The sequence below is a fragment of the Scatophagus argus genome, chromosome 13 (assembly GCF_020382885.2).
Source record: "Scatophagus argus isolate fScaArg1 chromosome 13, fScaArg1.pri, whole genome shotgun sequence".
NCBI classification, from domain to species: Eukaryota; Metazoa; Chordata; class Actinopteri; family Scatophagidae; genus Scatophagus; species Scatophagus argus.
Window position 1 is genome coordinate 9636875 of NC_058505.1, and position 25752 is coordinate 9662626.

General features: G+C 40.8%; 1 protein-coding gene across 6 annotated transcripts in view; it reads left to right on the plus strand.

Moving 5' to 3' along the window:
• LOC124069125 (adhesion G protein-coupled receptor L2-like) overlaps window positions 1-19323 on the plus strand; it is an 82222-nt gene extending 62899 nt beyond the window's left edge. For 2 of the 6 annotated variants that reach the window (XM_046407921.1, XM_046407922.1), the window contains exons 12-22: window positions 132-337; window positions 826-999; window positions 2908-3117; window positions 5007-5227; window positions 5984-6050; window positions 8280-8371; window positions 9759-9927; window positions 11017-11145; window positions 12616-12712; window positions 13791-13916; window positions 17274-19323. In XM_046407921.1, coding sequence (XP_046263877.1) covers window positions 132-337; window positions 826-999; window positions 2908-3117; window positions 5007-5227; window positions 5984-6050; window positions 8280-8371; window positions 9759-9927; window positions 11017-11145; window positions 12616-12712; window positions 13791-13916; window positions 17274-18136 — 2354 coding nt within the window. In that variant the 3' untranslated portion in view covers window positions 18137-19323. Of the gene's footprint in view, window positions 1-131; window positions 338-825; window positions 1000-2907; window positions 3118-5006; window positions 5228-5983; window positions 6051-8279; window positions 8372-9758; window positions 9928-11016; window positions 11146-12615; window positions 12713-13790; window positions 13917-16638; window positions 17230-17273 lie in introns of those variants that run through there. The other 4 variants (XM_046407923.1, XM_046407928.1, XM_046407924.1 and 1 more) reach the window with 4 other exon arrangements.
• The last annotated feature ends 6429 nt before the right edge of the window (window positions 19324-25752 follow it).

The following is a 25752-nucleotide window of genomic DNA, read 5'->3' on the forward strand; positions in this document are numbered from 1 at the left end:
TGAGCATCTGTGGGACTATCCCTTTATGGTTAGATACATTGTATACAATTGTCATACTTTTCACTAAATAGATTATTTGTACTTTACTTGTTTATTTTCCCTCTGTATGATTTTATTAATGTGGGTTGCAGGTGTGGCAAAGCTGGTATTTGTGCTGTACAAACACCTGGGTCAGTTCCTCAGCATGGAGAACGCCACACTGAGGGGAATGGGGGACCTGAACAAACGTAACCTCTCCCTCACTGTCAACTCGCACATCCTGTCAGCTTCTATAACCAAGGAGTCCAGCCGTGTGTTTGTGGCTGACCCCGTGATCTTCACACTGGAGCACCTGGATGTAAGCCTCCTTCTGAGACTCCCCAAGACCCCATTGTAGAGTGGTTAAAATACTGAAACAGCTGCACAGCCTTTTGCAGTGAAGGGCAAATGCAGCACTTGGATGTATTATTGTTGTAGAAAAACTGCCGCAGTAAAGAGAAAGGATCTTTATTGTTGTAGTGTGTCATGGGTGCTGATTAGCATTAATTAGACTAGTTTGAGAAGCAAGTCAAGTTTTTTTCTGTGCCATGTTTCTCCTTGGAAATTGTGATTCTGATTTCCCTATTTGGACCATCCCTTTTCCTTCAAACAATCAATCAAATTGAAAGAATTTTAAGTGCACAAATACTGACTGCTACAACAAGCACACATAGACAGCCTGCACATCACCTTGTGTTTTTTGCAGTTACAGATATGAAATACACAAGATGTGTTTGTGTATAATCATGCATATTGCAGCGCATGTTCATATATGTTTAATCATTTTCCTGCGTTTGTGTTTTATAGAAGGAGAACTACTACAATCCCAACTGTTCCTTCTGGAATTACTCAGAGCGCAGCATGATGGGATACTGGTCCACTCAGGGTTGTAAACTGCTGGAAACCAACAAGAGCCACACCACTTGCTCCTGCAGTCACTTGACCAACTTCGCCATCCTCATGGCTCATCGGGGAAATGTGGTAAGTGGCCCTCTCCATGTGGTTTGCACGAGCTATTTTTCTGTCTCAGTTAGTTGCTCTTCCGTCTCGCTGATAGATTTGCGCCCACACGGCAAGAACAAGAATGGCATTTCAGTGGAGATAATTAGATTATTGCTGGAGGAGAAGGTAGGGGGCGGGAGGAGAGGGGAGAGGTGGAGAAAAAAAAGCAGGCTGTCACTTTAAAAGAGCGAAATTGTGTATCAAGATAGGAAGAGCCATATCGTTATCAGAAGTAATTATGTTTTACCTATCGTACATGTCTTATATTCCCTCATGCGTTTGTCCCAGAGAATCTTGGGAAGCAGTATAACCTCAGCTTTAACTTATGTTTCCACCCCTCTTGAAGTGGTGTAGGACCCGTTTGGTTGCAAAATGCAATTACAATCCAATTACATGATAAATAGCATGTGCAGCAAGGACCTTGCCAGTAATAAATGTGGAGGATAAGTTTGTGGTTCATTTAATAATAAGTCCCAATTCATGAACTCTGTCCCTGTCATCTGTCTTAACCTCAAAGCTTAACCACAGCTTGAAACCAGAGCCCCGAGGCTAGGCTTAGCCTCACACCAATTCCCCACACATCACCTCAACGGCAACTCCTGCCCTCAATAAAATTACAAATATCACAGGAGAAATTGCCTCACTTTCAGGCCACCGTGTTCTTGAGTGATATTTTGTATGGTCATAGCTGTTATTTTCACATTTGCCTGGTCTTAAAACATGCTCAGTTTCATAAGAACTGGAACTCGGAGTGATTTGATCTCAAAAAGAAAACCCACACGTGGACTTCACTTTGCATGGATGCAGTTCTTTGTGGCAATTCCTCAACTGATGTCACATTTTGTTATATGGGCCCCATAATGTGAACCAAGCATGTTAAGTCTGAGTGCCATACGTCATCGGTTTACAGGTTTACAATTTTTCAGATTTTTCTCAAATCAATATTCATGTGCTCCTATGGGCATCCAATCAGTTCCCCTTTGCTGTAATTGATGGTTTAATATGCAACAGTTTCCTAAAAAAAAGTATAACAACATGCAAAAGTGATTTATCTCAGTCAAACTTGTGTGTGGTGGTGTCTGTATCTGCCTTCCTTTTTTTGATTTTCTTGATACTTTAACATGTTGGGATGTTTCTGTGTGTGGCCCCCAGCCAAAAACAGCAAGAGATCAGGACTACACAAAAACAAGCAACAACCTTCACTAAAGCTGCTTTTGTGCAAAATCTGTTTTTTGGGGTTTTTTTTTCCCTCAGATTCCTTGTTTGCACTAACTGCCACTCTCTCTTCATTCACTGTCTAGCTCATTCAACCACTGCTTTTAATAATATCCTACATATTATGCCTTTAAATTCATTTTAAATTAACTCTTCGTCTTGCTCTTTCAATGTGACTTTCTTTAGTGGTGGAGGACAAAATTCACAGTCCTCATTTTGTCCAAAAATACACTCCAGAGTTTGTCTGAAGTTAAAGTGAGGTCTTTAACAGTCAGAATTAGACAAATCAAGCATCCAGTGGGGAAAACGGTGTCTGTGGGAAGAAGGCTTCTGGGCTAAAAAAGAGCAAACTGCCTAAACCTCATATTACTTTTAAATAAACATTTCTGCACGAAAGAAGGACTTTTTCCACTGAAAGAGTGTTAGAAAGAGATTTTTTAATGGCAAGCATAAACAGGGGGAAGGGTGACAACAAGCAAAACTTGTGTTAACACCCATATTGACACATGAATATTGTTTTAAGGTGGACATTTTCATTATAGCCAAGTATATATGTAGAGATTTCCATCAGGTCAGTATTTGCACAAATACAGCTAGATGTGCTTAAATTTCACCAATGGTTATAAAAGGTGTCCAGATGAAGGTCAGTCTGTCATGTTTCTTTCTCCGCAGGGGGATGGGAGCGTCCACGAGCTTCTTCTAACCGTCATCACACGGATGGGTATCGCCGTGTCTCTCGTCTGCCTCGCCATCAGCCTCTTCACCTTCTGCTTCTTTAGAGGTCTGCAAAGTGACCGCAACACCATCCACAAAAACCTCTGCCTCAACCTTTTCATCGGCGAGCTCGTCTACCTTGTGGGCATCAACATGACCGAACCAAAGGTACTGAGGAAATTATACTGCAGAGGGTTCTCATTTTCATAGCACTGATGAATGGGCTTGTCCGCTGTGCTTAACCCTCAGAGGCCGATGAATACAAAGTGCGTCCAAATTCACACCCCTTCTTCCCTGTTGAATTGCTCCGGAACTTTTCATTGCGAGATGGCACGCATATAACATTAAACTGCACAACCTGGGCTTTCAAACGATACCCAGCACTCGTCTGTGTGTTTGAGAGAGAAAAGATACAAACTTACGAATTTGCCTCAAATTTCTTCATAGTCTCAGTCTGCGTATAGCTTTGCTTCATCTGTGCACCGGTTACTCTTGTTCGATTGGCTCGCGAACCCATGATTGCACAGGTATGACACACATGTCAGATGAAAGAGCAGAAACAGGGCTTTACAATCATATCAGACACATACCTCTGCATTCAAGGGATTGTGTTAAAAAGACAGATAAAAATAAAACTGCAAAGTGATACCATGACTAATTTCTTCTTCACCCAATTTACGCTCACTGCTTATCAGTCACATAACCTGAAGAACCACAGAACCGACTGATTAAGAAGCTATCATGTGTTTCTGTGACAAAACATAATCTATAATCCGGTTTTGAAACCACAGCAAATTTCTGCACGGTGTCCAATAAAAGGCTGACATTGCTTTTATTGCAGTGATTCAAAAGTTGTCAAAGAAAAGAACGCAGGTCACCACCTACTGTAACTGCTACTGGAAAGTAGCCTCAGTTTACGTTCGCAATACGCAGAACATCTTTGTGTTCATAAAAAGATAACACACCACATAAAATGGTGGTAGATCTGGATAGCCTAGATTGTGCTGTAAATCTGGTTTTATACACAGTTCTACATCATTTCTGTCTGAAATTTAGACCTTCACTAAACTGAAAGTTTGAAACTGTGCAGTTTGTAATACCAGGGATGAATGCCTTTATAAAATATAGTGTATGCAGTTTGTTGGCCTCTGATACGAGCTTATCAAAGCTCATTTATGAAATAGTCATAGGATTTGTACCATTTAAGGCAGGAAGATAAACATTCTAAAATTATCAAATGAATGTTTGTACTTTTAGGTCTGATATTACATTGATATATCTGATATTACTGATACATTGATAACATCTATTTTCATAAATAATCACCTTCTTGAGTTTGATAATCGGTGATCTAATTAGTAAGGTAAGAAAAAGTCTGAGCAGCAATCTTTGACGATGAATATTTTTGTTAGATTTAAAAATGTGTTTTCCTCTTTATGATGGTAACTAATAATAATTAATGCGAATGCTATTCGGAGCAAATTCTGTTTGCAAAATGGTCTTTTTCCACATCCAGAATTCGTTTGAAGCAATGTGTCTGTCCTCTAGATAAACTCCCCTTTTAGCTCTCATTTTGTCTCTGTGAACTACAGAAAGAAATATCTGGGGCACAGCAGCTAAAGGCTCCACTGTGTTCACCAGCTAGTAACTAAGTTTGTCTGTGTTCTGGGCAGCTAGTGAACAGTGAGGTTTTTACTGAAAACATCCACCTACTGTGGCCAGAAACAAAAACAAAGTTGTATGCCATAAAACCAAACTGCTGAGCCGAAAAAGATGTTAAAATCTCAAGTGACCTGTTTTACATTCCACAAAGTCACTCGACCCAGTCAAATCTATTGATTGGAGCAGATCCCATTGATATTGTAATCTGTCTAAACTGTGCTAATGTCACCGGCCACTGAACTTTCAAACTCTAAACAAAAGCATTAAGTAGTTTGGGTAAATAGTAATTAGTCATTCTGTGTAACTCAGGAAGATCAGATTCACCTAACACCAAGTTACCCCTCTGATCATCCTCTTTTCTCTGTCTGTATCGTTTGCACTTGTCCTCCTGTCAGCTGGTGTGCTCCATCATCGCCGGCATTCTCCACTTCTGCTTCCTGGCTGCGTTCGCCTGGATGTGTCTGGAAGGCGTGCAGCTGTACCTCATGCTGGTTGAGGTGTTTGAGAGCGAGTTCTCGCGCAGGAAGTACTACTACATCTCGGGGTACCTCATCCCGGCTATGGTGGTGGGCATCTCGGCAGCCATCGACTACAGAAGCTACGGCACACAGCGAGCGTGAGTGTGGCGTTTTTGCAGAGATCTCATTTTGTACGCATTTGCGCATTAGTCTTCCCTTGTTTTCATCAAGACAGACCCACACGGCATGCGCACATGTGCTAATGATAGTAATATCACAATGAATAGCCCACCCCTAGCCCCTGGAAAATTTACGCCCTGTCACCGCTAAAGGAAGAGGCTGTGAGCAAAGCCACAACGTTATTGAATGCTCCGGCTAGCCACCCTGACCTACTGGGTTTTTTATTCTTTTGCATGTGGATAATTGCTGCCCTTGTCAGTTAAAAGTTTATGCACTTTTCCGCTGGTCTTCATCCAAGCAGCAAGCTTTATGATTTGTATGGCTGCAATCCCCTAATTTATAGGAGTAAATTAGAGGATTAAGTAAACTCCATTTTTATTGCTGTAGTCTTCACTTCATTTCTGTTTCCTGGTGATAAACACAGACCGAGGTGCAATTCATTCTTGAACCATCTACAATACATTGTTTACAGCTCAGAGTCTTAGGTACACAGTGTAAGAGACATTTTCAGACTGTGAAGTCATGAGTCCAATAACCACTGACTTTTAGACTGCAGGCTCTCATGGCACCAGGCCATCACTCCTTCAAGGACGGGTTTTCTTCTCTGTGGTCAGAGGAGTTTCTGTTCTGTTGCTGTGGCTGTGCCTATCATCCAACTCTGCTCGATGAGAATCAACTTTGTTTTGGCAATGAGATGATTTAATGAACTAAATATCACCTTTTGTACTTCACAGATGCTGGCTGAGGGCTGATAATCATTTCATCTGGACGTTCATCGTACCTGTGACCTTCATAATTGTGGTAAGTTGTAATTTTGTGCACGTGTCTGATAACTGATTTCTTTTTTATTTCAAGGAAAGCTTTGAAAACAGTTTATAGATTTTCTCTCTCTGTGCTGGCAGCCTCTTAGCTCTGCCTTCTCCAATCAATTTGCATGAAAGGAAAGTGGTCCCATTATAGCTGACACGAGGACATCAGTGTCCACTCAGCTATGAAATCCTCTGAAATCAGAATTGGTGAGCGGCAACAACTTAAAGCTGTTTGGTTCTTGCTGTACATCTAGAGAATACTCCCCTCTCACAATCAAGAGGAGAAATCGTCTCAGGCATGAAGGTCATTTGGTCAGTGGGAAAACAAGGGTGATAGTCGAGGGGGGTGAACAAGGAAGTAATGAGTGGGTGGGCCAGACAACTATTACCACAGCCCATAGCCCTGCTGAGGATCATGACACATCCCCAGCCAATCCCAACACACGGACATTTCCATCTTCACCTTTTAATATTTCATGTGGTGCGCTGGGTGTTCACAATGCACACGCGTGCACATACACGCACACACACACACACACACACACACACACACACACACACACAAATGCGGACACACATTCATGCATGCACGCAGGAATGCATGCAAGCAGCACAGAACAAACACACTTGACATACCCATATAGGTGCATGCTTGAACACACATGTAAATCTGTCCATGGACTGTATATACATGTAAAAGCAAAGTGCTGTGTCAGCAGCACTGTTTTTTTTTTGTTTTTTGTCATCTTTGGCAGAGATGCCAGGGACGTGAACATTGTAGAGGACAGTACCTTTGAGACCAGGCATGAGGGGGGAGTCCATATGTAGTTTGCCTCAGCTTTCCACAGATTGCCTCCCTGCCCCCTCGCTTCGCTGTCCGCCTGTCTGTCTGTCTGTCTCACTGGATCTGTGTCATCTCTTGCGGCTGTGTTAAATGCATCTCCAGCCATTTGCCTCATGTGGACGTGAATCAGCCCCTGTGGCTGGGAGACAAAACTCGGCATTACTCTAAGCTGTGATCTAAAAGCTTCTTTCTGTCTTCTTGGCCACTCCTTTTTCTTCCATTTTTCTTCGTTGGTTTCCATCTGCCCTTCACTCACACTCCTTTTGTTTCCGTTTAAAGACAGAAGAAAATAGAAGAAAATTAAATGTTTGAGAACACTGCATGGAGATTATTCTGTTTTTTTATTTGTTTGTTTGTTTTGTTTTTTTCCCCAGCTCATGCTTTTTTATTTTACAGCTTGTTCAGAAAATTGGTCACGCTTTCAGATGCTCTGTTGGAGCGCATATGGGATAGAAGTTTTTAATTACATAAAAATCTGGATGTATTATTTTCACTGAATATTTACACTAGTGCATTTCAGAGGTTTAATGTGGTATTGGGCCTATTTGAAGCACATCTCCTCCCTTTCCCTCGGTGGCCGTGGACCCTTCAGTGCTTATAGAGAGACATCCTGAGAGCATGGAAACCTTTCTGGATGTATGGCTTGAATCACTTAAATGTTTTTCCTGGCTTTCCTGCCCTCAGTTAAAAATTGCTTCTAAAATATGGCACATGACTCCAATCTTTCCTCTCTGTACTTTTCTGTCCAAACATCAGTTCTGTTTGGGCTTCAACACATATACATTCTCATAGTCAATGAGGATTTGCACTTTGGGATTCACTCTAATGTTCAACAAAAGATGGAAGAGAAAGTTTTATCAGCACTGAAGTGACATTTTATTATTCCTCTTGCTACAAGTATGCTGGTGTTGGCACTCAATATTGAGCCAAAACATTTATAGATTAGGCAAGACATAACACATAAAACAGCCATGTGTGTTTACAGCCAGTGATGGAATGTAAATGTAAGTTTATTTATTTATTTATTTATTCACCTGTGTATTTTCATTTCATTTTTCTTTATACTTCTTTTTGACTTCATTTAAGAGGGAAATGTCGTACTTTTTACTCCACTATGATTATCTGATAGGTTTAATTAATTAATAAACAAATTGATCCCTTGTTATTGATGAAACTACCCACCATGAAGTTGAACCAAACATGTTGGTCAGTTAATCAATTATTTTTCTCATGATTTAAGTCATATTTCATGTAAAAATGTACTTCTACTGTTTGGGTAGAGGGTCTGAATTTTTCCTCCACTGTAACAGTAGCAACAGGAATTGGATGTCTGTCTAAGTGCAGTGTGTTAACCTTGATACACACCTATTTTGACAGGTCAATGTCATCTTCCTGGTGGTGACGATGTTCAAGATGGTGAAGCACTCCACCTCCATGAAACCCGACTCATCCAGGCTCGGGGGTATCAGGTGAGGATTGTCACTCTGGCAGATTAGCTGGCTGCATTGTGGTTGAGACTGAATATGTGTGTGGGTTTTAGTGTGGGTGTGTGCATTTCTGTTGAGTTGGGGGGGGGTGGCAGGGGTCAGTTATGTGTGAAAAGAAAAATAATATGCACCGTTACTCCTTTTGCCTCCCTTCTGAATTTTCAAAAGCTGCATTTGACCAACATGTTTATTTGATTTTCTCTTCTCTTAAACCCGACCAGACCAATATTTTTCCCTTTCAGATTTTATTTTGGCCCGTATAGGTTCTGCCTCTTTAGCTCATTTTATGATTTCAGTATTTGCACTGCACAGGGTTATATTGCTGTATTTTATTCCTTCATAACTGCATTTTTGACCTTTGAGACCTGGTGTCTCTTTGCTGCTGCGCTGGCACAGTTTACAGGCTTCCTTGGAAGACAGACTCAGCCACATGCCCTGTAGACTTAAAGATGGTTAAAACAGAAAAAAGGACCCCCTACCCCTCTCCACGTATTTCCACCTCCAGTGGGCTGCATGTGCTCGATAAAAAGACGAGTCCCTGTACATTTCTGTGACTAGATCATTGTTCAACAATATGTTTTAGGCCAGGCCAGCACGTTATGTGGGCGCATGTTTTTTAGGCAACCACTCTGATTCTGGTCCAAACCCTGGAGAAAAAGAAAAAAGCCATTGAATTGGCTGTCAGTTTTGTTTTTAGCACACAGTAAGCCGCATTAGTGGATGCTGGATTTTTCACATTATCCTAAGTAAAGACTCATTAACTGTCAATAATTAGACTAACTCCACCTAAAATCCACTTTGTATTTGGTCTCTTTGTCAAATGTGGTAATTTGTAACAGAAAAAAAATAGTGAAATAACCACTTACATTTGGTGTGATTATTCATACAAACAAAAGTAATATTATTGTATAAAAAATTTGAACAGCAAATCTAACCAGTCATTACTGGCCACAGCGCGTCTCATATGTCTGTGGATCCTCTCTCGTATGATATGTCATCCCATTTCTTCTCTCCCGTGAATGCTCACAGCATCTCTCTCAGGGTGGCTCACATCTCTCTTCTGTATCAATAACCATCGTCATTGAAAGCGACTGTAAAGTTATCTTATTTCCTCTAGGCTTTCCTGGAAGCTGTCAGTGGATAACGTGCTGCATTTGCATTTTCTTTAGGCAACAACTCCAAGGATGACAAAGGAAATGTTTTTTTGACCTGCTGTGCATTCATTCCTAAACTTTGCATCAACATTTTTTTTCACTATGCAACTTTTCTAAAAGGAAAATAGCAAATGAGGGTATTGCTGTTTATTTTTTAACTAAGTGCTGCTCCAGATGTTGCAGTGCTTAACATCACTCTTCTTCCTCCTCTACAGGTCATGGGTGTTGGGAGCATTCGCCCTTCTTTGTCTGCTGGGGCTCACTTGGTCGTTTGGCTTGTTCTTCCTCAACGAATCATCCATTGTGATGGCTTACCTCTTTACCATCTTCAACACTCTGCAAGGGATGTTCATCTTCATCTTCCACTGCCTCCTCCAGAAAAAGGTAAGATCTCGTCCTCTGTTACTCTTTTGAAATGATTAGTTATTGCTTTGATTAGTCAAAGATTTTGAATGAAGAAGTACTCAGGAACAAGTCGTTTGTGAAGCGAAAAAGAGGATTTTTCTGTTTTTATAAGAAACGGTGACATTTTTCATAATTTTGACCATACAGATGATGAAATGAATTATTCAAAAACAAATGAGTTATTAATCTACATGGACGTGTTATGAAGCTGACAACAATAAGCAGATTGATCAATTAGTCAATGGACAGAAAATAATTCAGCAAATATTTCAATAATCAAAGCCTCTTTTCAAGCAAAAATGTGATTATTTCAGCTTCTCAAATGTGAGGACGTGTTACTTATTGGTTTGGGGGTTTGAGACTGTTGATCTTACAAAACAAGACGTTTTTAAAATATCTCAGAAAACTTATTGACTTTATGCTGGCATTTTATGGACAAAATAGTTCATTCCTTCATAAAGGAAAATTTGTTACGACTTTACTTTGATAGCAAAACACTACATTGCCAAGAATCGCTTGTTTCTTTCCAGATCTTATTAATCCATGTACTGCAGGTGTGGATCTGTAAATATTTATACTGCAACATTTCATGATATTTATTCATTCTCATGTGGCAACACACATATCAAAGGGCTTTCTTTCTACAATATTTCATCATGTTATCACAGTGTTTGTTATCCCGCTCCTTAAAGATGTGGCATTTAAACTGCTGTCAGCTGGATGGTATTTGATAAAGATTTGGGGATTTGCATCTCTCATGGGGGCTGCATGGTGCCAGTGCAGTGGTTAGCTCTGTGTGTTCTGTCCCGGTGTTTGTGTGGGTTTCCCCCCCAGTCGCTCCAGCTTTCTCCCACATAACAAAGACATCCAGGTTAGATTAATTGGCGACTCTAAATTTCCCGTATGAATGCGAAAGGTGCGACTGTGACCTCTCAAGGGTGCACACCACCTCTCGCCTCCCTCAAGGATAAGTTGGTATAGCTAATGGAGCATGGATGAATGTCTCCTCAGGGGGATTGTGTTGCTGTCTGTTTGCTCAGTGTGTCCTGTCGTGTTGTTCCTCTGCAGGTGCGCAAAGAGTACAGCAAGTGTTTCCGTCAGTCCCAGTGCTGCGGCGCATTGCCGCCTGAGGGCCCCCACAGTTCGGCCAAGGCAGCCACATCTCGATCCACTGCCCGCTACTCATCCGCAACACAGGTAAGTGTAAGCCACCGGGAATCAAATAAATCAAACTTTAGGAATTAGAAAACAACGTGTGAAATCCCAGATACCCTGCCTTGGTGGTGAAAATACCCAGTAGAACAACAAATACGCATTCATGGATTCACAGCTGAAAACAGTCCCCACCAAATGCATCTTTTTTTTTTTCTTTTTTTTTTTGGTAATTCAGGTTTTTTTCCAATCAGTAACAAACATAATACAACACAAGACAACATCAGTAAATCACTGAACAGCTAACAAACAGAACAAAACAAATCTGGGAACATGTAGTACTTAATCACATTAGTATGTGCAAAGTATAAAATACAGTAAAAGTATAAGTATCAATCAAGTAACACATTTTCATTAAAAAAGGAAAAGATAGGATTTTCAATTCATCCATTATGTTTCTTTCTTTCTAACCATTAAATACTGAAACCAGACTTCATAAAACTTCCCTTGGTAATTATTAGACCTTGCAATTAAAGATTCAAAAGAGGCCATGTCTGGCATTAATTTTCACCATTCATCAAAAAGACACTTCCAATGGCGGAGAATAATCCTCGCCATAAAAGTCTGCCAATGCAAGTCCAAATTTTTGTTGTGACCCCTGAAGTTTTATGTCCTCAGGCACAACTGGCCTTCTGGCTAACAGCCTCAGAGAAGCTGGAGAGGTCAGGACGTACTGAGAGGTCTTTTCACAGGATTTGTCGACAATAAGGATATTGCCAACATTATCCTTCAGTGAAGACTTCAAATTATCAGCTTATTTTCAACATTTCGCTTGAATTGTAAAGCCGAGGATCTTGATTCTTTCAACTAAATACACAGTGAAACTACAATTTCACTGCTGTACTCGATTTCACTTTGTATAATGTTAGACTTTATTATAAGGCTGATAGACTGCCAAGGTTGTATATCAAAGCATAGGAAATGTGACAATACAGTGTAGCACTGTACACACTGGTATTTCAACTTTCATTTCTTCTTTTTTAAAGGTTCTTTTATACTTTCTCTTTCTCTGCCAACTTCATTTTTGAGAGAAAACCTATATGAAAAGAAAGAAAGAATTTGAGAATTTTCCAACAGATCAGAAAAAACTGATCAAATAGGCAAGACAAGCATTTTATTTATTCTATCTGAAGACCACCAATGGGAATCTGGAAGTAGTTTCTGCTTTTACTTTCCAGAGAAGAAAGAAAGAAGAAAGGATGCTTCTCATGGCCGATGTCTCAATTTACAAGATCACTGCAAGTTTTTTGGTATTGGTTAGATCAATAACTTTTGCTTTGTTTTACCGTAGCATGGCCATGTCATAAAGCAGTGGGTTAGGTGAAACTTACACATATACAAATTTAGAAATGAATCACGAACCCATGTCGCCACTCAATCCTCAGGGACAGAAGCCTTGAATAACAACGGCACCATGTTGAGTCCTGATCAATGGCTGCTTTTCTCTTTACCCAGAGCCGCATCAGGAGGATGTGGAACGACACGGTGAGGAAGCAGTCGGAGTCCTCCTTCATCTCGGGAGACATAAACAGCACCTCCACACTCAACCAGGGTAAGCAGCCGTTTCTTCCACCGCCACCAGACGAGACATATTCGCCATCCTCTTTGCGATGAAGCTCTGAATTCACAACAAACACTTCAATGGATGCAGCTTACATGACTGTGTGGCAGCTCGGAAAAGGGGGCGATAAGACCCGATTTAATGTCGCATTTCCCTTAGTGTTAAGCAGTAAAAAAAAACAGCGTTAAATGCTGCCTGTGAAATTCACAGCATTTTTTTTTTCTACACTTTCCTGCTTCACTGGGATCATGTGAAATGAGGAGAACAGAGACAGAATAGAGGTGGCATAAAATGTTACTGATGATGAGGACTTGAGTTCAAAATCCTGACGTTCCTGACTGGAGAGGCTGATTGTGCAGCAGACTCCTGACTCATCTTCACTGCAGCGTGATCGTCAGGATGAAGGCAGCGGTTGGCGGAGATGAGCAAAGTCAGGCTGAGGTCAGAGCAGATTTTGGGAGTGATCCCAGCATCATAAAGCTCTGCACTCTGCCAGTGCAGATTTAGTTGTAGCTCCGTAGTTTAGTTTAGCTTCCTTTCTATTTTTTTAACATACATGCCCTCACAGAGTTTTCCAAGCAGTCCGTCCAAATGACCGAGGAGTTAAACATTCTTAAGCACTGACACAAGCACGCTGACAATGATAGGGATACTGTATTATTCAGATGGGCCACTTAGGCGTGTTTTGTCTAGTGTCTCGACTGGATGAGTTTGTTTAGATGAATTTGTCTGATGTAAACACTGGAGATGATTGTGTTGCTAGGCTTTGTTCAACACTTTTTAGTGATAATATTGTTTGTCAGTTACATCAGTCGATTGTTTGGATAATGTCTTGCTTTGACCAGCGTTTCTATGGTTTCCTTGTCCATGAAGAAAAGGCAGACTGATCACATGTCATGAACCTCTTGCTGTGTCAGAGGCTGGGCAGTGAATGTCAGTATTTGTTTATGTCCACCCAGTGCACCACCACAGATCGTGAAGTTCAGTACTGCGAGCTGTTTTTCCTTAAACTGTTTTTTCTCCCTCCTGATTTTTCTCCCCTTCTCTCTCTCTCTTCCTGTTATTTCAGGGATGACCGGCAACTACCTCCTAACTAACCCTCTCCTCCGAACCCACGACACTAACCCTTATAACAACCTGCTGGCAGAAACTGTGGTGTGCAACACCCCCTCTCCACCGGCCTTTCACTCCCCAGGTGCACATCCGCCCTCCACGTTTATTCTCACATACATTTGTGAGACGATTAGTACCACTCTAATGCCTGCTCACTAAGTATAAAGCTACATCCAGCAGCCAGTTAGCTTAGATCAGCATAAAAAGTGGAAATGGGGAAACTAACAGCTAGCCTAGCTGTGTAAAATTGAAAGAAAATTTGCCTACCGGAACCTTTAAAGCTCACTTATTGATACATTGTGGCTTGTTTGTTGAATCTGTACCAAAGTCAAACTGGAAAAAACACCAGTTTGTGGTTTTAACAGCTACATGAAACAGCTAGCAAAATCCACCAGCACCTTTAAAGCTCACTTATTAACAGTTTAAAACTGAGACATAATGCTCTTAGAGAACTTTAGAGGTGCTTGCAGTTAGATTTTGCTGTTGCCGTTTGACAGAGCCAGGTTAGCTATTTCTCCCATTTCCAGGCTTTGAGCTGGCTAAGGTAGCTAAACTAAATGGTGGCTGGCTGCTAGCTTCATGTCAAATATGAGGGTGGCATCAATCATCTCATGTAATTCTCTATCTCACTGAAGTGTGTAAGGTTTATTAAAAAACATGCAAAGTGGTTGTGACTCTGACGCAGCATGTATTGAAAGTATTGTTACTCTTGCATTTCTCCTTTGTTGCTCTCTCCTTCACGCCTTCTCTGTATTTCCAGTAGCCCTTGTCTAGGCGAGTTTCCCCTTTTGTAAACACATAAGGAGATAAACTGACAGGCATTAATGCTATCTTATCTCGTTTACTGAGCAGCTTCATATGTTGGTTCACATCATTTATGCTGCACTCATGTATGTTGAAATCTCTGCATTTTCTTCAGTCTACTTCAAATTATACCGCTTTAAATCATGTCAGTGTTTATGGTGACCTAGTTCCTCACTGGCAGAGCAAAAGAAATCCAATCAAAGGAAAAAAAAAAAAAAAAACAGAAGCACATGACGCAGTGCGGGTAGATTCGTAGCCCTCAGATATTCACAGGCATTTGATGATAAAAGAGAATATAGAAAAACAGGAGTATGGCGAAAAAGTATTAGGAGAGGATATGCAGTAACATATAGCTTTAACCCACTGCAGTCATCTTGGTTTTGTTTTGTGCTGTGAGCTCGCTTACAGCACAGTGAGAGCACTTCACACTCAGCGATAATGAAGCAGGGTTGGGACCAAACAGTGTCTGCACACAAAATCAAAGACATTTTATTTTTTGTGTGCGAGTTAAGTAGCAGCCAGAGCAGCTCTGACAGAGACGTCACTGTGTATGCAGACAGCTTGTGTTTTATTGCCTTAAAATGTTTACCTGCTTAATCATTGTAGGATAATTGCGTGTTAACACCCGGGCACCAGAGACAGATAAAAAGCGATATTTAATTAGTAGGTTATTTTGAATGTCATCGTAAACATCTCCTTCACCTGTAGAAACATTTTCTCTCCCCCTGAGGCGAACTGCCGCATGCAGTCGTGTTCAAACACAGGAGCAACGCTAAAACAGGAAAGCAGTTACAAAAATTTAAAGATTGAACATATGGAAAACAGTTTGAGGATAACAGGCAACAGCACGACACACAAATGTCAAAACCTGGTGTGAAGATCACCAACCAAGTATGAAATATGCACAGTGAGACTGTCAAGTTTAACATGAGCTTTTTCAAAATTTCACCTGCTATAGTCATTATACTTAGCTCCTGGAAAAGGACGAGCGTGTCTTCTGTTATAAGTGTATTAATACTAAGTAATACTCTGCAGATGTTCGCCCGATGCAGTAAAATCGGTGGGGAACATTTTGTATGAGTCTCTGCTGGAACGGTTCCCAGAGTGCAGCTGTCGCCGTGTCCAGTTGAATTCTGTTCACATCGTTTCCCTCGCTCCCGGTAGACAATACCTGTCCACAATAAAATCATTGCCAGGGCGTAAACAAACACAAAGTTGGAAACAGAGACTATGCAGAAAAGTGTCAAAAAATCTTTCTCCTCCCGCCTTTTTTGCCCTTTTTGCTCTCTGTGGTTCCTTCATTCTTTTTCGAAACATTTTTGATGTTGTTTTTCTAACTATTTTTTTTTTGCTCAGTTGCTATCATCCATTTTCTGACATGTTAATTTGAGCAAAGACTGCCTGTGACGACATCACCCTCATCCTACAAAATGTCAGCCTTTTACTTACAGGCTCACAGTGTGCCCAGTAAATAAAATCCTCATATCAAATTAAACTAGCCCCCTTCATTTTCATGCTGCTACTTGAGCTTAGTCATAGTTCTGAGCAAAAGTACTTCTGTGTGTGTGTGTGTGTGTGAGTGAGAGAGAGAGAGAGTGTGTATTTTGTTCAGAGAAAAGTGATAAAGTACAATTCTTAAATGAAAGAAAAAATAAAATGTGTCATTCAGGAAGAAATAATGTCATCAGGAAATGTTCTTTTACTGTAGACACTGTGCTTGCTGCTGAATCCTTTCACCTGCTGAGTCCAGGATTCAGTTGTCCTTGATTTGTCCTTAAGTTCAAACACATAATTTCGCTGTCATTCTCCATCCACCTACGACGATTTGAGCAAAGCGTCACGTGAGCTAAATTGTAGTTAATTGCAAGGACACGATCCGAGTTGGATTGACTGAATCCGGGCTGAATGTTACGAGCTTGCACTTGTGTCTTATTTCAGTGATTTTGTTGTTTCTGCTGCAATTGAAAAAAAGCATCTGTTTTACTTTTTTTGCACATCAGCTGTTCTTAGGCCAGATAGCCTGAGCAGACACACTTGATGTGAGTGGTGGCAAAGTGAGTCATTGCACCGTGCCTGTCTGTCGTGGTGTGTGGGGGTTGTTGCTGTGCTTGTGGGGCCCCAGTGCAGAGAGGTGGCTGGCCATCTGTGTTCGACATTACTCTTTTGTCTTGCCTTCTTTTAACAGGTGGAATGTTTTATTCATTGTTTATGTCACAACTCTTGTTCATCAGCTCGTATTTTATTTATTCATTTAACGCTCATCCTATGCTGTTGCTTTTTGTGTGCTGTCGTGTCGTTACCTGGTCATCAGCTGCTGTGCAGCGTGTTGCTGTACTATAAGTTTTTAAGTTTCAAGTCATCTTTTGTTCTCATTTTTCCAATATTGTTCAGGATAATCTCTTAGATTGGCTTTAATGATATTCAGCCATGATGAGGATGAACATGGTGGGGAGCTAATTGGGTTCTCCTTTGAATTTTAAAACTTTATTTGCATAAAATTAAAATTAACCCAGAGATCAAAGAGCACAAGAGTGAAGTGTCCTGAGCAGTATCACGTTGTATGTGGATGGTTTAGTGGAGACTGCTTTGTCCTGTCAAAAATTATACCTCACCGTCTCCCTTCCTTTCCTTGCAGGACAGCACTCTCTGAGCAACAGCAGGGACATCAGCGCCATGGACACCCTCCCCCTCAATGGCAATTTCAACAACAGCTACTCCCTGCGAGATGACGACTATGAGGCCGTGGGCGTTAGAGCCACGGGTGAGCTGGGGGGCCTCAACCTAGACGATGTCGCCTTCGAGAAAATGATCATATCTGAGATTGTCCACAACAACCTGAGGCCCCGCGGAGCCCCCAAAGTTCGCGACGCCCAGAGGGATCGGGACAGAGCTCTGCCTTCCCAGACCAGAGTGACAGTGGACCGAGGCGGGGGTGGGAGTGGCAGCGAGGATGATGCTATCGTGGCGGATCACGCCGAAGCCTCCTCCCCTCAGAGAGGAAGTGGAAGAGGAGGTCACGCCACCCTGGAGCTGCTCCTGCACCCCCACCACAAAGAGGTGCTGGAGGCCCCCCTCCTGCCCCAGAGGACTCACTCCCTGCTCTACAGTGCCCAGAAGGCCCCAAGGCGCCTGGAGGGGCAGGACGGCCATGGCTCTGAGACTGTTACTGCAGTGGAAGACATGGACTCCCATTCACCCAACAATAATAGAGACTCCCTTTACACCAGCATGCCAAACTTGAGAGACTCACCCTCTCCCTCAGCTTCGCCATACCCCCCGGAGGAGGAGGAGGAGCTCTCCCCCTCACCTCAAAGCGAAGGTGAGGATGCATATCATAAAAGCATGCCCGAGCTCGGTGATGCGCCGCAGCCCATGTCCTACTACCACATAAACCGAGGCACCAGCGACGGGTGCATTATCCCGCCCAACAATGAAGACTGCGCACAGGAGGGAGAGGTGCCCAGCGATGGACAAATGCAGCTCATTACCAGCCTCTGAGCGGATTGTCTTTGTTTGCACAGGTTTTAACAGATGGGATTTTTCAGTTGATGTCAAGAGAGTCGACAAGTCTGACTCCGACTCCACATGCCCTTCCTGTTAAGACAGGAAGTGAAATGTTGTTGGGTGGGGAAAGAAATGAAGAAATGACTTTTGCACACAGATCTCATTAACACACAAAACACATCCATCCGAGGCCAGACAAATGTGGACTGTGAAAGCTCGGCTGTTGGACTAAAGAGGTGCAGAGGATAACACACAGGCCACTGTGTTGGAGATAAATCTGGCATTTCAGTCGTTCTGTACTGTCGAAGAATAAGGGATAAAAAAAAAAAATACTCCCAAGAAAAGAACTATGAAGCTCCTGTCATATTCCTGGGGGAGTTTGCAGAACCAGGGTTTTTTAGTCATGAAGTACAGAACTAGAACCAGTGTGGCTCCACTACACAGTCAGGACTGTAAAGTTAAGAAACCACTAATTCAGACTCAGGCCTTATATTTTCTCTACTGCACATTTAACTGTTGTCAAAGTAACAGCTAAAGAAAATATATTTTGCTGTACCACTAGTGTAAAAAGCCAAAAAAAAAAAAAGAAAGAATAAAAAAAAAGAAAAGAAACGACAACCATTCAGTAGTTATGCCCTTTCAATGTTAATAAGATTATTCAGACAAGGTTAATCAAAATGGTGGAAATGTGCTTTTTCCTCTCACACTTGACTCATTGTAGAATGTTTGACTATGAAAAAAAAAAAAAGTTTTGAGAGATATCAGTCCATCTGAACTCATGCTCACGTCTCTGCTTGTGAAGTGCTTTTGCTTTCATGAATGATGAGTTTTTGCCAGTAGTATATTTGTTAACACCAGGCCATGCACAGATTTGGAGTGAATTGGAAACTTGTGTAATTTATTTTTCTTGAAAGAAATTGTCAGGTTTATGGACTTATGTTTGTGTCAATGCAATAGTGCAGTTTTTGCTGACCTTGTTTCATCCTTTGACACTAATTAATTTATTAACTGAGCTATTCAGAAAAAAAAAGGATAAAAAAACAACATGGTTGGAACGTATGAAAAGTTGTTGCAGCACTGATTAGGTTCATTTTATTTCTTTTGTAAGAGCCCATCATCAGCTGATATTTAATTCAACTCCTGTTTGATATCAAATAAATGTGAAATTTTTTCTTGTTCGCAGATGTCTGGCTGCTTATTTGTGCTTTGCGTAAATGGCTTGCTAAGATACAGACATGTAGGGAAATGATAAAGGATAAGACCGGAGTATTCCAATTTCTTGCTACTGTCAAGAAACCTCATGAAAAGATCCAAACTAACAGTCTGTCCCAGCTTCCCAAGACTGCCTGGGACAATCAGACCCAAACCCATCTGTCTCACGATGAAGATTTGTCTCACCAATATGTACTTTTATTTTTAAAACAAAGTAATATTAGTTCCTTAAACAGCATGGCAAACTTAATTAAAACAGGAATAAATAGTGCTTTTTCATGGAACTACTTTCTGGGGCAGATTAGCACACGATTGGTGGACTAGTGAGTATTTCCAGCAGGGGGTCTGTGTATGTAGGACTGAGTAAAAATGAACTGCAGCTCAGTTCGTTATAATGAAGGAGTGTGTCACCCAGTGCAACAGTGTGATGTGTCTTCTCAAGTTCTGAAACACTGTGGCAGTTCTTCAGACTCTCACAGCAATCACCACACCATTTGTACTGAGCAGCACAACACATTCGGCCGTCACTCGCTCAAAACATTTAACTTCAGAACTTAATAACTTCAAAACTTCAATTCACTATTAAATGTTAAAAGTCAAAGAAAGTCAAAAGGAATCCTTACTGGGATTTACAGCTGATGAATGTGAACTCCTATACACACTCGTGTACAAACAAAAGTTTCAACAGACAGTATGTGATGGTAACAACAGGAAACACAAATGTCTCAGTACAGTAAATAAATATAAATCAAGAACTATTTAGGGGTGCACATCCCCTCCATCCCTTATGATGAATGGCATTTTTGATATTTCAAGATGTTCATCCCTACGTATTTGACTTCTGTATGAACACAACAAGAAAGACTGTTGTGAGAGAACTGTGTTATGCGAATCATGACTTTGACACCATTCATTCAACTGAGAAAAACTGTAAAAGGTTTTTGGACAACAGTGGATGTCTTATGGCACAGAGGAATAAGATATATCAGGATCGCCTCCTGATTTGTCTTGTTTGTCGACAACAACTAAGCCTTGTCTTTCAACTGTCACCGTAAGCACACGCTCTGACAGCAACCGTCCAAGTTTAACAAGATGTACAATAATCATTTCCGATCAGTGTCTAAATCATTTCACACTCTGAATTACAGCACATCATCCGAGGAGGAGACATGCTATAGATTTTGCAAATTTTGTGTCTTTCATCCGTGGATCTCCAGGAGTATCCTGCTCCAACTGACTACACACATTCAGCAGACGTACAGTACACACAGTTGTAGGATATGGGTGTTGTGCTTTATTAGATGGAGCTGGATGCCAGTTTGCTGTCAAGAGACTGACACGGAGGCCAAGACAAAGCTCTGAGTCCACTATGACTGTCTGCCTTGTTGTTTGAGCATCAGCCTCTTGGTTTACACAGAGCCACCCAAAAGCCCACAGAGACGCAGAACCAGGCTGTAAATTACACGGAAACCTGGCTTCTGTTCAGTTATAGATTGAAATTAAATGCAAAGTCAATGACTGACATTGTGCGCGAAAGCCTCTTTATTATAAACACTGGAGAAGCGACATGGTAGCTCACTATCGGTTTCACATGAAACTAACCCTTCAGGGTGTCTGTGATGTCACTTTGAGGAGGGGAAGTTTACCGGTATGCATTTTCATAACAGACAAAATCGTGATGGATGAATGTGCTGAGATCCCATTGCCAAGCATAAGGATCGGTTTTGCATGATGCATATATATTGGTTCATTATCACTAAGTCACCTGTGCTCTGTATTAGCTCTCTCACTCTATTATCTTAAAGAACATTGGATTCTGAAATTGTACCATATATAGGCCTAGATGATCACGGTGGGGTGGTGGGGTGGTGGTGGGGTGTTGTGGGGAGTATGGCTGTTGTTGATACAAAGATCACCAAATCCCGGGCTCTACTTATCCCGCTGTGATGATTTTCGGCCATTCATCCTCTTCAAAGACACACCCTCCACCTTTGACTTTTCATCGAGTCGCTGACATTACCATCTGTGATTATCTGGTTATATTATGATGCAGCATATTAGTCATGCAGTGTTTGCGTTGCAAATGAAAAAGTTGTCAAAGTTTGTTGGAGATGAAAGTGCTTCATTTATCGACTCATCTTTTATCTGGTGCAGTCAAAGCCCAGCTTCCATGGGGCAGTGGCAAATGAAGGCGCAATAAGGCTCAGTCCGAGAAGACATTACCGTGTTTTCATTTGAATCCGTTTGATGTTCCAGCCTCTGGTGATTTGGACATTATTTCATGTCCATCATCAAAAAGACATCAAACAAAATGCTGAATTCAAAATCAGATCACAGAGTCTAGTCAAAAATATGTTATGTGTGTGCTGACTGCACGTAGCCTATACTCGTACACGCTCCTGAGGTAGGCCTATAGCTTTACATGAGTTATCTTAAACCTTTCTCAAAACTGAAATGAGTATTGTTTGCAGAATCAACTCTTTGCTAAACCGAGCCTTGTTTCGAAAAGAACATAATAATAACCTTGTGATTATTATTAAAATGAAAAGGCATTCTTGCAGACCTTGTTTATAGTCTGGGACAGCAATCTTTTGTTTGGCTAGTGCAGGAACTATACATAATAACATTAGCACAGCCACAATGCAGAAAGAGTATTATATTTCCTCAGGGCCTCTGTAAATGTACAGCTTACATTCTTCAACATTTCACTCTGCAGCAAGCAGATAAAGAACATCTGAATCGCTCCTGCTCTGTTGCCACCATCCCTCCCGAACAACAGCAGCACCGCCTTGGCTAACTCGACTTCTCTGTGTGCACGTAAAGCACTGCTGAAGACTGAGAATTCCTGCCAGCAAAAACAAGAAGGTTCCCTCACATTTTTATAGCTATAACACATAATGTGTATAGCACTTTCAGACTGTGTTACAGGGTGGAAATGTGTGAGCATGCGTGTCAAGGATAACCTGCTGATAGACCTACCGATATAGAAACCACAAACTTTTGCCCCCAAAATCCTGCTGTGCTGTTAAAGTCAGCTTTTAAGTTATGGCTGCATAACCTTCTAATGTGATTATTGAAATTTAACTGGGCTGCGAAAAATTTTAATTTCAGTCTTATGGCATCTGTAGCTTGTTGTAGTACTGCTTGTTTGGATATCGCCACAACTAGCCCTGGCAAACTGAAAGATGTTCAAAAAGAAATATGAGCTTGCTCCCCGGCTTTCACAAAGAAGCCTATTATGAGAGATTAAGACTTTAGGCTGAAAATATGCTCAAGAGTCCTCCTTGAATCCGGCTGAGAAAGGCTTGATATAATTTCTTGCGTGTGTGTGTGTGTGAGTGTGAGGAAATGAAAGAAAGTGTTTCAGATAGAGAGTCCAACAGCCCAAAGAAGAGAAAGTGAGAGGAAGAGAGAAGGGGAGAGATCGTGAGACGGACGGAAAGCAGCAGCAGCCCAAGATGTCAGAAACAATCCGAGTCTGAGCCCTGCAGTTGTAAAACTGTCATACCTCGTAGGAAACACCAGCAGTGACCTCAGAATTGGACTAAGGTGGCCTGTCACGCCCATTATACAGTAAACACTCAACACAGTTTTTTTATTGGGTTGTCTCTATTAAAATCATGGCAATGCATTCCCCTGAGACACAAACATAACATATGACTGCTGTTAGTCGAAAGCTCAAGAGAGGAATTTCCCCATATTTAAGCAATTGGTCCCACAGTTTTTGGTCATTTGAGACTAAACATAATCATTACAATTTTAAAGTCACAGGACTGAGGGAAAAAAAAGAAATAAGTGAATTTGTGAATAAATTCCAGGCAGTTATATTTGACTTCAAACATGACAAACATGCTTGAACATTAAATATCATCTTTGTTTTTCTACTGTCTGTCCCACTTCAAAGTGCCTTTTGATATGCAGATTCGGTGTGACAGTATTGTCAAAAGCAGCTCAGACAGAAAAATCTTTGATAAATAAGAAAAAGAGATTTATTGTTTCCCTGCTGAAACTTATATAATACAAATGTTTTAAGAATAAGCCATGTTCTTGTTTTATTCAGCGGGGTTTCGCAGTGATAATTACGGGTCATTCTCACAGATGGTTTTCATATTATCTCTGAAACTGTGTAGCCACCAGGAAACACATCTGTATCTATTTTGCATTGCCAATTCTTTACAAAAAAGTACAGAAAAGAGACAAAACATCAACATGAGGCACTGATTCATGTTGTACTGCTTCAACTTTTAAGTACAAAACTTTAAGCTGAACCTTATAATAGTTTTGTTGCACAAGTGCTCCATATCAGTCATTTTCTAACTGACAATGTGGCTGTTTGTACTTAATTGTGTTACCATCAACTTCATTGCAGGGTCAATGAAGAACTTTTAAAGCATTAAACTGCAGGGTATCTCTGACTAATGCTTCATTTAAAAGGCTTTTATTCACTCACACAGGATGCACCAAGACTCTGAATGTGAAATACAGTGCTACAGTAGCATATGGAGATAGTTATGAAGCTAGGATAATCAATGTCATGCTTGAAGTCGCATTCAAAAGATGCCCAAAGCAATGTGTTTTTGGGCCACTGGTTTGAAAATCGAAGTGATGTGATCAAGAAAAAAAAAAGGGGGCTAGGGGGTTGAATAAAGGTTGGTGGGCTGTGATTAACTGAGCTACTGCACATGATGACATGTTTTATTATTGCTTTCTTGTAGTCAGTAAATGACCTTTACTGCAGACTACATCAACAAAGGTTCATATTTCATTAAAATATTTGGTTTAGGAGTTAAAACTGATACGCATGCTGCAAACCACCCAAAAACATACAAAGATAAAAAATAAAAAAAGAAAGAAAAAGTAAAGCACATGTCGTAAAAATTAGTTTTGAAAGGGTTTTGCTATTTAAACAATGTTTAAAAAAAAAAAAAAAAAAAAAAGAATGACTTTTTTTAGGTCCTCCTGAACTCTACAAAATGTGCTTTACTTTGATGCTCTGGAAAGATTCCCAGCACTTTCATAGAGGTGGAGATCAAATTTCAGAAAGAATCCCCTCAGCTGTTTCAGCTTCCTTTCACCAACGTGCCCTGAAGCAAAGGATCTTTCTAAGAAGGGTCCAACTGGGGTCTTCACGTATGGGGATATCAGGAGTGTGAGCCAGCGGAAAGAGAGCAGGGTCCCCAGAAGAGAGATTCAACACTTCCTTTTCTGCCACAAAAATATAAAAGAAAAAGGCGACTACTTTTACGGTTGATTTAACTCAGAACAAGAGGGTAACAGTATCTGCTGTGTTAAAAATCAGTTCCAAGTGAAATAGAAATCAAAGACCAGCCACACAAAAATGAAAAAGTTCAAGTATTATTACAAAATACAACTTCATCTTCAGTCTTATGTTTGGAACTAACATTTGCAAAGTAACTGTATGCTTTTATCATGAGCAGAAAGGTGTTTTATTTCTGTATTTTATAACTTGTTTAGAATTATGTGTTTGAGTTTAGTATGATACAGTAATTTATGTAATTCAATTACAGTAATTCACTAAAATCAAAAACTGACAACACATAAGAGGTTTATGTTTTCATTTTTTTGAGGTTATCACACACTGGTCCTGCCTGTCATGCTACAAGCACTTTGTATTTTTTAAGTTATTTAGTATGGCATTTTCTTTTCACCTATAACACACTACAGAAAAAAAAAAAAAAATACCTGACAAAAAATATTAATACTACTTACAGTCTTAAAGACAAATCAAGCTAAAAATTCATCCATCTCTGTCCATACTCATATATGTGGTAAAGACTTCAAAGGAATTTAATAAAAGCTATCAAGTGTAGTTCTTGCTGAAATGGAATGTGACTATATTGCCATGTATGGCTCTCACGAACAATTTCCAGTGAGAAACACGCTGTCTTCACTTGGAGACTATTTTTACAGATGAGTACACGGGACTGAGCGAGAGCTTCATCACATGGTGCTGCAGCAGTCACCTGAAACTCAATATCATAAAAACTGTGCTTGTGGTGGACTGTTTCTGTATGTCTATTAGCGAGTCAAATTCCTCCACGATGTTCATTTACTTGGCCAATAAAACTGATTTTGACAGAACACAAGCGGTCCCATGAATGCAGGCAATGGCAATGGCAAAGGCAAGATGTGGATGCTTCACGCACATCCTCAAACCAGCGGCACAGAAGATCTGGGTATTCAGCATATTTTCGAGATGGGCACCCAAGATTAGTGTCACAAATCAGTATTGGACCAAATGTAACATATGGTCACCATCTCTCCTTCTGTTTTAGAACGTTTCCATGTCACAGTGGATTTGACCTTCTGCATATAAAATGTCATCATTTTTTTTATTACATTTTATCCTTTTAGACGTTAGTGTGAATTTTCATCAT